The sequence below is a fragment of the Oryzias melastigma genome, linkage group LG23 (assembly GCF_002922805.2).
Source record: "Oryzias melastigma strain HK-1 linkage group LG23, ASM292280v2, whole genome shotgun sequence".
NCBI classification, from domain to species: domain Eukaryota; kingdom Metazoa; phylum Chordata; class Actinopteri; order Beloniformes; family Adrianichthyidae; genus Oryzias; species Oryzias melastigma.
Window position 1 is genome coordinate 17,919,561 of NC_050534.1, and position 13,575 is coordinate 17,933,135.

The window sequence follows — 13,575 nt, forward strand, 5'->3', positions numbered from 1 at the left end:
GACCAAAACTCCAAACTCACGAAGATTTATGTGATAACCCGCCATTTATTACGATTTAGATCGTTAATAAACCCAACTGGACTCAGCTCCAGCATCCGGCAAAAATTTAAACCCATTGAAAAGGATTTGGATTGCTGGAAACACCGAGAAATAGTGGGACTTTAAGGACCTTTTTTTTGGAAAAAATACAGTTTTTTAGAAATTGTAGCATTTCCACTAGGATAATTTATCATTGAAATTCCAATTAGCAAAAAGGCAGAGTTAATGGAAACGCGACTAATGTCTCTCGGGTGGCCTGGGAACGCCTCGGGTTCCCCCCAGAAGAGCTGGAGGAAGTGACCAGGTACAGGGAAATCTACCGACTGCACAGCGACCCCCAAGGTTTAACAGAAGGAGATGAATAGATGGATAACGAGCTGAAATATGCTCACTGTTCCAGCGATTCTGCCGCCAAGGACTATTTTTCATGGCCATAAAGTCCGACTCCAACCATCTTTTGATCTATTGGGAAAGTGTTCCCAGTGGTCATTTAATTATGGAAAAAAACTAAAAATCTTTTGTCATTTTTTCAAGGTCATATTTCTGCAGAGCAGCTGGAGTTCATCTGAATTTTTACTCTGAATTGTGGGTAGGACGGTTGCCAGGCAGTTAGCCTGCACTCACTTCCCATCATCCCTCTGTTTACACTCTCTCCTGCTAGCTTACAACAAAAATGGTGAACAATATCGGAGTTACCGGGTGTACGGTTTAGATCCAGATTCCAGCTCAGACGGGAAAAACAAAGACGTTCATGGATCTGTTTTTCTTCGAGTGGATGCATCAGAATGGGGCGGAGCTGGGAGGTTGTGGCTCCGCCCAATGTATTTTTAAATGTAGTTTTGAGCTTAATTTTTTTTGTAAATGTCCTCCATCACCAGGAGAAAGACACTTTGATGAGATATAACCAACTGTTCAAACTAAAGTAAACGCTTTTCGAAGATTTCCCAATTATGACGGTTTGTTTGAAACTTTTTTTTTAAGAAATCCAGACGCTGTGAAGGTCGGAGGTCATGGGGAAGAGCTGCAACGCGGCAGAAAAGCTGCCCTTCAGTGAAATCAATCAGCATCTCTGTTGGCATTAAAATCGTGGCGAGCATGTCCTCGTGCTGAGGAGCAGAGGAGCCGTGTGGTTTGTGAAGGAGTTAAGCAGGAGTGCTTTCAGCTGAACGTGCAGAATTTTTCAGGGGGAGAGTCTGGCTGTTTCCCATCAGACTGGAGCTGCTGGACTGAACTGTCAGAACTTCAGTCCAGACTCACAGATCAGATGGAGGGAAGCTCAGCTGATCCGTGTCACGCTAAATTGAAATGTTTTTCTGAGAAATGTGTTGTATTTTTAGAAAAACTGCACCTTTGAGACAAAAATAAATAAATAAATGAAATTTCAGTTTTAACACACCTGTGAAACAACCAGTCCTGTACCCAGATGTAACCCTTCGGTGCAAACATCCAGTCCACACCCATCCCCTCAGGCTGTTGGGAAAACAGAGGCGGCGCTCCTCTGATCGGAGCTGGCTGGGTGACTCCTGCGGCGCCCGGGGGAGTCTGCGGGATTCGTGTGGGAGAGTTCAATCCCGGACAAGCTCCAGTCTGCTCAAACGCTCTTCTCTGCTGTCGATGCTGAAGTTTGGTTTGGGGGCCACAGTCAGCCCGTCTGATCTCACGTGGGCGGGACCAGCAGCAGAATAGCAAAATAACTAATGGTCAATTTGTTATATGTGGCTTTGTTCTATTTTCTCAGTTAGAAAAAATGCAACCTAGTAGCCTAATCACTTATGATTATTATTATCTGTTTTCTAACAACATTTTAGTAATTGTAAAAGCTATAGGGTACCCAACAGCATTTTACCCAGATGTAGTACGTATGTGCTTGCAAAGAAATGCTGTTTATTTCTTGATCTCTTGTCATGCTGGTTTTTCTTTTCCTTTGTCATTTCTTTGAGGGAGCCATACCACGATTTTCTCAAGCCTTTTAGAGTAAACTAGATCCATATATATGATCATATATTACCTCTTCACTAAAAACTTTAACTCTTAAATGCATGAATGGATCAAAATACCTCTTTGGGGTTCTTTATAGTGAGGAATGAACAGTAAAATGCATTTAAAACCTCAAAAAGTAGAATTTTCATGGTATGGCCACTTTGAATAACCATAACTGGCCACAGAAATGTGCTAGAATCTCGCTTTTTTTCATGACTGGGCCGGATTAAACCATCTGAAGAGCCGGATTTGACCCATGGGCCGTATGTTTGACACCGCTTGCTTTTTTACCCAACATTCTTATATTTTTTTTTCTCTTCATGACTGGGCTGGAATAAAGTATATTGCAGGCTGGATGTGGCCCACTGTTAAAAACCTTTTTCCTGCTCAAATACATGACTTTTTAGACATTTATAAACTGGAAATGTGTTTGTCAGCATTCAGTTTAGCACAGAAAAAAGAAAAACTCTGAATATCCATATGATAAACATAGAAAAACTGGAAAACAAATGTCTAAATCTAGATCATCATTTATGAGGTTAAATACGTTATTGAAATTTAAAATAGATGAATAAAAATGTGTTTTACACTTTAAATTACTTGTGTTTTATAATATTATGATTATATCTCAATATATTAAATTATTTTAGGATTTTTTAAAATATTTTTCCATATTTCTAATGTTTGTTCAATATTGCCATAAAACGTTCCAAACTGCTGTAAATTTTTACTTTTATACACACTGAAATGCTTCGCTTACACAGCTATTTCATTTTTAAATTTGTGTTTTGAGGGCAAAATTTCAATAAATTCTGCAGTATTATTTAATAATTCATAATAAAGTTGTATCATCTGCAAATAATAACAATAAAACATACTCTCAAAACTTTAATAAATTAAATATAGCACAGGTTTGATCAAAAACAGATCTTTGTAAAAAAAATTTTTTTTTCAAAATTGACATTGATTCATGTTAGTTTAGCAGATCACAATTGAGAGTCAAGAATGTGTTTTAAACTTTATTGTCAGTGGTGATTTATCATAGAGATATCATTTCACGTTTTATTTTAACTTTTCATTTGCAAGTCTTATTAAACTGCTGTAAAGTTTTCCTTTTAAACCATAGACATAATATATCATTTTAAATTATAGTATAATTATATTTATAGTTTTAAACGCACTGGAGGTGAGTTTGGTGCTTCGATAATAAATTAAACAAAAACATTTAAAAAAGTTAAAAAAAAAAAAAAAAACATAAAATACATTTTTTTTTAAAAAAGTACGTTTTTTTATGACAAATGGTCCGAACCAAACTTTGATAAAGTAGTGTTATTAAAATAAAAAAAAGTTTGGCACTTCGGCTGTTTCCGGAAGTGTTCGTGTGTTTTCGGCGTCACCTTCCGTGCCCGCGGGGGCAGAGCGAACAGAGAGCAGCACGCAGCGCTCCGGAGCAGCTCCACTCATCTGAGCGGAACACGTTCACACCTGGCGGGACAGAGGAGAGCAGTTCGGCGGCAGAAGCGGCTCCTCTCAGGTGAGTCTCCTTCAGCGGCTCCGTCCTCCACAGCAAGTCCGGTTGTTTGGTATTTAAAAAAGATAAATTAATGCGCCGAAGAAGAACCCCGTAACTTTGTGAGGAAAGTCAGGTGTGTGGGGTTTATAAAACTCCTGCGCGCGGTTAAATAGGGCGTCCCGGTTTTGGAAAACGAGCACTTTTAAACACGTTTAAATGTTGACTTTATTTTCTTGTACCTGTCAGCAGCTCCCGGGTTAATCACTTGAGGAATGCGGTGCCACTAGGACGGGAAAGCGGAACACTTCAGTCAACTTTGACTCAACTTTCAGCAACTTGTGAAGAGAAAAAAGCGGGGGTCATGGCCACGGGCGGGTTTAAGTCAAACGCCACCACGGACTTTCTGGAGGAGTGGAAGGCAAAGCGGGAAAAAATGAGGGCCAAAATGTTGGGGGACATCGCCGCGGCCACCGGCGCCCCCCTGAACACCGGCGCCAACAGCAGCCCGGAGCGGGGCGCCTCCGCCGGGAACTGCCACCCCTCCTCTTACGCGGTGGTACGGTCCTCCTCCGGCGGCGCTTTGAGGAGAGCGGAGGAGGAAGCGGCGCACCGCCCAGTCTCACCGGAGAGCAGCCCCAGGAAGGCCACGCCCCCGGCGGACAAGGCTCCGTGCGCGTCCCCGGACTCAAGCCCCATGGCGGGAAACGACGCCGACAAGGAGAGTCCATCACCCAGCAAGGGTAAGGAGAAGAAGAGCTCCGGGCCCAGCGCCAGGAAGGGCAAGGGGCAGATCGAGAAGAGGAAGCTGAGGGAGAAGAGGAGGTCAACAGGTGTCGTCAGCATACCGTCCAATGAGGTGAGAGCGGGAAAACTGCTTCTGATACTTCTGACTACTTCAGGTTTTTCAGATCTTTCTGAGAATCTGCCAATACCAAGTCACGATCCAATACTCTCATGTGTCTAGCCAAAAAGAAAATCTAGCTATGCCAGTTATTCTATTCTAGAATATAGCTTCTGCAGAAGAAATTTGCCTCTAAGCCCACCACCCCTTCCCATCATCTATCAAACTACATATTTTCACTCCCAACTCGCCATATATGGACATTTGGTTGGGGCCCCCTCTGCGCCACTTTTTAACAAATCATAGGTCCCCAACCCTGAGGATGTGATTCTAGGTGCGATAACAGACTTGGAACCGGTACCAGATTAGGGATAGGGTTTCTTTCCCCCTTCCCCATCATCTATCTGTTTAAGCTACACATTCTCTCTTCCAACTTGTTATATTTGGTTAGGGCCCCCTCCACACCACTTTTTGACATTTTCAGTATCCCCAACTTGTTGGTTTTTCGACGTGCTGGGTATTCCCATTAAATCACCGACTCTTGGGACGTGGTACCGGACGGGATAATAAAGACAGGACCAGTGCCGGGTTAGGGTACCGGTCTGGTAAGCCCAACCGCCTTCTCACTACCAAATCGTTATATATGACTAGGGCTCCCACTGCGCCACTTTTTGGGTGTCCCTAACTCGTCATTTTTTGATATGCTGGCTGTTCCCATTAAATTATGAGTCCCCAAATCTCGGGACAAGATACTGGACGGGATAACAGACGATGAACGAACGGTAACAGTTTAGAGATAGGGTACCGGTTCAGTAAGCCCACCCCCTTCCCCATCATCTATCTGTTTAAGATGCACATTCTCACTTCCAACTTTTCATATATGGTTCCGCGCTACTTTTTGGTTGTCCCCAACTCATTGTTTTTTTGACATGCTGGTTGTTCCCATTAAATTACTAGTCCTAAACCCTTGGGACGTGGTACCCGACGGGATAATGGACGTAGAACCAGTGCCTAGTTTGGGTTCCGGTCCATGTCCCGAGGTTTGGGAACCCCTTCATTATTGTATACATTTTATCCCTGTCTGTGGCCTAGTACCAAGCCGCCCTTGGACCAGTACCAGTTCGTGGCCCTGATTTGACCCTTGTGCTATCTTTTGGGGTGCAAATGACCCCACTCTTACATTGAAATGTTATCCCTCCTAAGGTGGACTGGATTTTGTGTCTACCATTGACACCAGTGAGAATCAAAAATCAATGGAGAAAAAACAAAGTTGTGGGTTCCGGACGACCCCACTCCGAACAGCAGGTCACAAGGTGATGAGTTGAGGACTCCCAAAAGAGTAGAAGCATTTGGTGTCAGTTTTATTAAAAGTTACTGAACCCAGAAGTTCAAATATCTTGCTACCTAAACTGAACTGTTTTCTTGAGCCTTCTTCTCAAACTAGTACTGTATTCTACTGCACTTCGATAGAATGTCGTGGTTCGGCCATGAAATGCAGACTTCTAGTAGAGTAGTTATGGGTAATAGTAAACTTGATATATTTAGTGCTGATTAAATTAATAATACCCTAAAATTCCTGGTTGAAGTATAGTTTTTGATTCCAATTGGGTCTGAAACTTTGTGATTGGAGTTCACCTAGTTTTAGGGGCACCAAAACACTTTTTCTTTGTATTTCAGTCTTGAAGAGGATTTCACATTCTTCTGGTTCTGAATACTTTCTATAAATAATCAAATGTGGAGCACTTGTTCTCCCAAAAGCCTCCAAATTCCTCTCATGCATGTGTCTGCCTTAATCCACCATCAAGAGGAAGAAATGAAAAGCAGCTCTTACAGAGAGGAGGGGAGGGGGGTGCGTGAAGTTCATTGTTTTTTAACTTGAACGACGTCCCACTTCTGCCTGTTCCTTTAGTCTCACATGTGTGGTTCTGGGTGGACTTATCCTTCGGTAAAGAGTGGTGTTGCAACCATCCAGATGTTTCGCCCTCTTCGCTGGTAGGTTTCTGCGCTCTGAGGAGTCGGAGCCGCTTGTCAGTCGGTGCTCCACATCCTGTCATTAGGTGCTCAGCAGGGCCGTTTGAAAGCCAGCCAGGCGGTAATGCCGGGCTTCTGCTCTGCCAGGTTTGTCTGATGGAGCCCACAGGGAGCCGATTGGTGAACAAGCTGTAATTTCAGGGGCTAATCTGACGAGGTGGGGAGGGTTTTTTTTTTTGGTTCGTAGAGCAAAGAAAAAACTGTATATAAGAATTGGACTTTGTAACCCCTCCCCCATTGTGATCCAAACAGGAAGTACCGCCGTCTCCAAGAAGCCAAAACCCAAAGACTTTCATAGAGAAATAAACAGTTTTACTCAGTCATTCTATTTATCAGAATAACCATTGTCACTATGATACATTTTTTAAAACACTCTCTTGATAATGTAAATAATAAAAAATTCTGTAGTGGAAGTTATAAACCGAACAATTAAGTAGATGGTGCCTAGATGTTCTACGTCCAAAACTTTTGATCAACTGAATTTGTGTTGCCTACTTTTTAGTGGTAGAGGTGTGGGCTTCCAACAAGCTCACTCCTGATTGGCCAGAGTGGTTGCCATGGGAATATTTGACTTGGACCAATCACTGCTTACTGACATCAATCTGAAATTCTAAAAAATAGAAACTGAATTGAACGAGCGGGTGGCATTGTGTTGATGTGAGCACGATGCAAACCGCCGCCTTCAAGAAAATCTGCCGAACAGGATAAACATTTATTGAACAAACTAAAACTACATTTTTAAAACTTTGAAAAAGTAACTTTTTAACGCAAACCAAACTTTAGGACTCTAGACCGGTACCGGTACCCGAACCATACTCTGATCTGCATCTGGTACAGCGTCTGGACCCAGGTTATGGTTGGTTAGGGTAAGGATGCCAGTGGGGTCCACGTCCCAGTATCGGACTGGTACGGTTCTGTTTAAAACAATCTTGTTTAATTCCTGAAAACATAGTCATAAAATCGTCTGTGTGGTGCCTCCTACAGGTTGAAACGGGGTATTACAGCTGAATTTTATGATTGGTAAACTGGTGTAAGTCCCACGTCATTTCAGAAGTAGCTCCAGTATAAAAGCCCCGCCCATTTTGAACGTGGCGTTCCTGAACCTTAAGATTTATTCCATATTTTTATCAAGACGATAACAGAAAGATCCTCTGGTTACCTCAACCAAACCACACTAACCACACATCCCCTGCCCACTCTAGTCCCGCCCCCTTTTTTTTTTGCATTTTTCAAATGTGGGATGAGAGTTGAATCAGTCTCCAACTGTCCTGTTGTGTTACCCTTTTAACAAAAAATAAAAAATATGTACGTCCTGGTTACATTAACTATATTTTACTCTAAAGTCGACTGTGATTGACAACTTCTCTTTAGTTCTTAAGTTCTGTTTGGTTCCGGTTCGGTGCTTGGATGTTCTGTTTCATGTTCGACTCTCAGATGGAGTTTCTGTTGAAAGTTTTTTCTAGTTTGTTTAATGTTTCGATGTTAACTTTTACCCTCCTTGTTGTTATAAATTACATTTATTACTGGCTATAAGTTGGAGTTTGTTCACCTTTTTGATCAACTTTTATTGTGTGAAATAGTTCTCACTAAAAGTAAAAATCTGATTTGCCCACTTGACGGTTTAAAGGTATGATTGACCCCAATTTCTGATAAAAATCCGACATTCCTCGTCCTGTTGTTAAACGGTTGAATAACCAACAACAGCTCGGTCATAAATCAGCCTCCGATTGCCAACAATTTACACGCATAGACGAGTAAAATACGAAGGGAAAACCCCTAAAATGATTTGTGAAAAGATTTAGTTCATGTTTTTGATTTATTCGTTTTATTATCATGGTTGAGTTCTGCTGCTCCGTCACGTCCACATATTTGCTTAGTAAATAATTAAACTGGAGAGTATGATGTGAGCTGGGGCACTTTTTGAACTGATATGTGTTAAAAACTGAACTAGTTTACATCAGAAATGAATGTTCTCAGTGTTTTTAAATGTTATCCTGAGGTTAATCAGACATTTTATTAGTTTTATTCTAAATAAAGCAAAATGTAGTCGTGACGGGTTACGTTTGAAGCATGAACATGAGTCTATAAAATAGACATTTAAAACCGCATCAAAAGGAGGAATGTTGCTTTTACTGAAATTATGTCCAGACCTGCTCCAAAGAAAGAGAATTTTTCGAGAACTCTTTCCAAAAACTAAAAAAGCAAGAATAAAAGAGCATCTGCTTTCAGAGATGTTATGTTCTTGCATACCTTCTTGAGAACTTTGGATTGGCTGTAGATCTTGTCAATCGGTTTCCTCTGTGGAGTGTCTCCTGTACAGAATGTATTCAGTTTACCAAATTGACATCTTCAGATCTTTGTTCTAAAATACTGGACGTATTTTTCTATTAAAGTTTGAACTGTGAGTTTTACAATCTTAAATCATCTGTAGCCCTACTAGATTTCACCTATCGCGGGTCATTTATGGACTGTATCCCCCTCGATAAATGAGGACTTGATCGTGGGGTGTCATCAGAACTTTCTCAAAGACCAATCAAATCTTCTCCCGACTCTTTAATTAATAAAACTCAGAGACATTCAGTGTCTAATTTAACAGAACCAAACTCTCCTCTGTCATAATTGGACCATCAATTAACCTCATCTGACTTTGAAAGTGTTGTTACTCAAACATCTCGCACAACTTTACGTAGGGGGTGTCCAAACTTCTGTGAAAATGACCATTCTTTTTTTAATCGTTATTGTAACATGAAATTTAATGAAAAATGTATCATAAAGAGATACTTCACATTTCTTTTTATCAAAATTACTTTTGATTACTCGCTTGACCCTTAAGACTCTGAAGGTCAAAGATTGTTGCCACCATGATATAATTTAGTCGATCACAACCAAGAAATCCTTCTCACAATTCTTAGAAAGTGCTGGGAGCTGCATATGATTAATTTTGGATGTGGGCTACTTTTTGCTTACGGGCCAGACTTTGGACATACTTGACTTGTAGGACACTGGCCCAAACCGACACGCTCTTACTCCCAAGTCGTCACATCTTAATGTTTGGTTAAGGACCTCTCCGCATCACTTTTTGACGTTTTGGGTGTCCCCAACTTTTTTGATGTGTCGGCTGTTCGTAAAATCAAAGGTCTGCAACCCTCGGGACATGGACCGGTCCTGAAGATGTGTCCGGTACCCTAACCCGGCACCGGTTTGCGTCAGGTATTGGGTTACGGTACTACCTCGCATCCCGGTACTGGGTTCGGTTTGTTGTCTCAATAGACTTTTGCTTACAAGGACTATGTTTAAAAAATGTTTGTCTTGTAAATAGATTTTATATTTTCAACTAACTTGAACATAAAAAAATACAAATTTCCAAGTATTTTCCATTCACTTCTCCTGTAATGTTGGAATTTAGCCCCAAAACAATCAAGAAATTGTACAAACAGTAGAATGAATGAAATTGTTTTGCCGATTATCTCGTTGTTCGTGCCTTTTCCTATCGGAAATCTCCCACGAGTCGTAGCAGCGGTGATAGCTTAGCCTCAAGCTCCAACAGTGTTGTTATCTTAGCATCCATTAGCATCAGGGGAGTTAGCTTAGCTTGGATGAGCAAGCGTGATTTTGAGCTCCGTCAAATCGGCTTCAAATTTTTCTTGTTGCAGTAGCTTGGTGATTAAAGTTACTTGTGAGTAACTTTAAAAGACTTTAAAAGAGTTGAAGACACGCGTCTCGGTTGGAACCGTAGGTCTGATTTTAGTTCTAAGAAAGTTGTAGTGATATTTTTATCTTTTTTTTTTGTACTGGAGCCCGCGGTCCGGTAGACATTTGAATGTGGGTCACATTTGGCTCACGGGCCGGACTTTGGACATGTCTGATTTAAAGGTCACCAGCCTTTTCTCTGACTATTGTCGTGAGGTTTGCTTACAAATGAGCTTTTTAAATGTTTTCTTTTTCATTTCTCGTGTTATATATGAACTATTCATCAATTTGCACACTTATCAGAAATTTCTCCTCTCTGGTTAATCAGTTTTGGAGTCAAAAAAAGGATCTGTGTTGCCATAGCAACGGTAGAGGTTTTGTCCTCCAGCTTTAACCTCTACCTGGTTATGATTGTAGTCACTTCATAACTATTCAAAGACACGCTCATACTTTATTGATGGGGTTATGGGACACGGTGAAGTTGGCCCAGCCTCTTTTTTCTTTGTGTCAACTTTAAGTTCAGAAAGTTTTGCAGTAAAGTGATGTATGTACGTTGTTGTTTTGGAAAACATCCCCATCATTCATCCCTCCAAACTCTGACGTGGACGTGTCCTCCATGACCTTCCCTCCCCGCTCCCGCTGAAGAACCGAACCATGCAAATCAGGCCCTTCACACAAGCCCCCTTTGTGATGTGAATGTGAGTGGACAGGTGTGAGTGGACATGCCTGCCATTATCTCCCCGCCCGTTCCGCGCAGAACAATGGCTGCCGAGCGGGATTTCAGAGCGACCGGGAAACCCAATCTTCTCCCCGTTCAAGGCGGTAATGGCTCCATAAAAGCGTCCTGCTTTAGGGGAAAAAACTGCCCACCTCCTGCAATCTCTGAGGGCGTCTCCGTTCTGTCGCTGCCTCAAACTGTCGCTGACCCTTTGACCTGTTTATGCAACCTAAGAGTGTGCAGAGGAGAGTTAGGAAGCCTCCTGTCTGTGCTGAGGTATGGTTCCGGTCGGTTGTTCTCCCGGTGACCCGTGTCGTGTCATCTTTATGAGCTACACCAGTGATGAGGTTGTGGTTGGACGCCCGTCGGGGGCTTTGCCTCATGCAAATGGTTGAACGTGTCCCTCAAAGACGACTGCTGCTGCTGCTGCAGGGGGAGTGAGAGGCTGCCAGCAGCTCACCGCTTTGTCTGCAGCCTCACCGAGGAGGTCAACAGGTCGAACATGCAGTCCTGAGCTCAGCACTCAGGCCGTTAACACTCCGGTGATAGGAGGCCGGGCAGACAAGAGGGGCGCTTGTTCAACCTTCATGAAACCACTCAGACGCCTCCGTGAGGCTTTTTAGTTCCAACATCTGTGTCTTTATTTAGAGATCACAAATACTCCAGAAAATAATGACATTTTTAAATAAGAAATAAAAGCCTCAACAAGTAGAAATGTAAATCTCAAACACATCAGATTTTTTTAATTTTACTTAATAATTTAATTAATGGAATAATTAATTTTATTAATTATTTATATATTTGTATTTCTTTATATTTATAATAATTATATTACTTTATATTATATTATATTTCACTATAGTATAATGTAATATAAAAGAAATAAAATCAAATAATAATAAATATAAAATAATTAAAAAACATAATTAATTAGTTAACTATCTATAAATTAATTATTAGTTAAGTAATTACATTGTAGTGTAATTTCTTGATTAAAAGTATAATTAATGAATTGTATTAATTATATTTATTAATCATTACCTGATATTTATAATTATTATAGTTTATTACTTTATATTATATTGCATCATACAGCACAATATTATACTATAGTGTATTGTTTTTATATTTACATTGCTTTACATACATTATATTTTAAATAATTATTTATTATTAGTTTTATTATTATTATATAATTTTTTTTACATCCTTAATTTTGAATTCTTCTACATTTGTGAGATAGAATTTGTTGAAGTTGTCAGCAAACAACACAGTCACCATAAAAATAAACACGTGAACATCAGCTGTGTTTCCATTGACCATAAAATCGGATATTCGCTAATAAATTTGCGCAACTGAAACACAACAATTTAAAAAAAAACCTTGTATTTATTGAATAAAATAAAAGTTTATACTTGGAGGAAGTCGTTTTTGAGGTGTAACGAAATTTACATATATTGCAAAAACTTCAACGGAAACACTTTTTAAAAATTAAATGAGTCATGTGACCAACAGTGAGGGCCACAAGAGCGTGTCCTGTGGAACTGTTGGATCCACAGCAAAATCACCAAATTTCCCAAAATCTCTTCATCCATGAATCCATGGCCTGAATAAGACGCTGACGTCTCCTTTGATAGATGATGATGATGATGATGATGAGTGCTGGTGTCGTGGCAGAAATTTGAATGTATCTGCTGTAATTAAAGTATTGTTCACATCGTGTTTTTGAATGACTTATCGTGCGAGTTGATTGTGTTTATTCGCATAACTATGATTTAATGGAAAGATGTACAGAAATTGAACCATCTTGACTGCTATGAAGTCAAATAATTTAATTTAAAAAAACTGAGGTCTGGGTGTGTTTATTGTATTTAGCATAGTGAATTGTTCTGACAATTATTTTTATGCAGGGGTTATATTGTATATTTGTGTTTCACCAAACTTCTTAACAGTGTTAAAATTGTGGAGAGTAGTATCTCCAGGAAATATTTGGTTTTGTCTATGAACAATACAAATTTAAGGTTTCCAACTGGTTTTATCGTCAATAATCACTCATAGAAATGTAGTTTCATGACTTATGAGTATGTTCAACCCTTAATGAGTTGGGAAAACTATTACAGTTTTTAATAGTTGGTTTAATTTAAATTTAGTGACAGTTTATCTACATCTAACCAGTTTTTACTTTTAACTAGTTGTCTGTAAAAATAGAAACTATCACTAGTAAAAAGAGTTGTGTCATCGGCAAAGAGTATGAACTTCAGTAATTGAGATATTTTATTTGATATTATAAACAATTTGGGGCCCAGAACTGAACCTTGTGGTACCCCACATACAACGTCCATTCTCTTTTGATAATGTCAGACTGTAAACTAGTCAACATCTCTCTTTGTGTTTGACATGTATCGTTGACTCAATGCTGTCATTTACCCATGAGGTCCAAAGTGCCCCTCGTCCAGGTCACTGCTCTTCAGCTATGCGAGTTCAGGACCTGAATGTAGATGATTACCACACCAGCCGATGCCCACCTGCGTGGCTGGAGCTGGAATGTGCTTTTCCTGTAAGTCTTAGCCGGCATGCCTGCAGTCCTCTCCCATAGCTTAAGCTCCAAACAAACAGCTCAGGGAGGTTTATCACAAAAGTCAGGGTTGTTGAGGAGGCATCTGGCCTCAGTTTGAGACCCTTCTGCTTTAGTAACATTATTGCCATCTTTCTGGCTAATCTTTAACTCTGCATTAATGCTGCTATAGCCCTGTTTCTACAGTA

The 13,575-nt window shown here is 40.3% G+C and overlaps 1 protein-coding gene across 2 annotated transcripts in view; it reads left to right on the forward strand.

Moving 5' to 3' along the window:
• The first annotated feature begins 3,363 nt into the window (after positions 1-3,363).
• Positions 3,364-13,575, forward strand: part of pawr (PRKC, apoptosis, WT1, regulator) — a 93,617-nt gene continuing 83,405 nt past the window's right edge. The window contains exons 1-2 of one of the 2 annotated variants that reach the window (XM_024292210.2): positions 3,364-3,553; positions 3,779-4,388. In XM_024292210.2, the coding sequence (XP_024147978.1) occupies positions 3,894-4,388 (495 nt within the window). In that variant the 5' untranslated portion in view covers positions 3,364-3,553; positions 3,779-3,893. The remainder of the gene's footprint in view (positions 3,554-3,778; positions 4,389-13,575) is intronic. The other variant, XM_024292202.2, reaches the window with a different exon arrangement.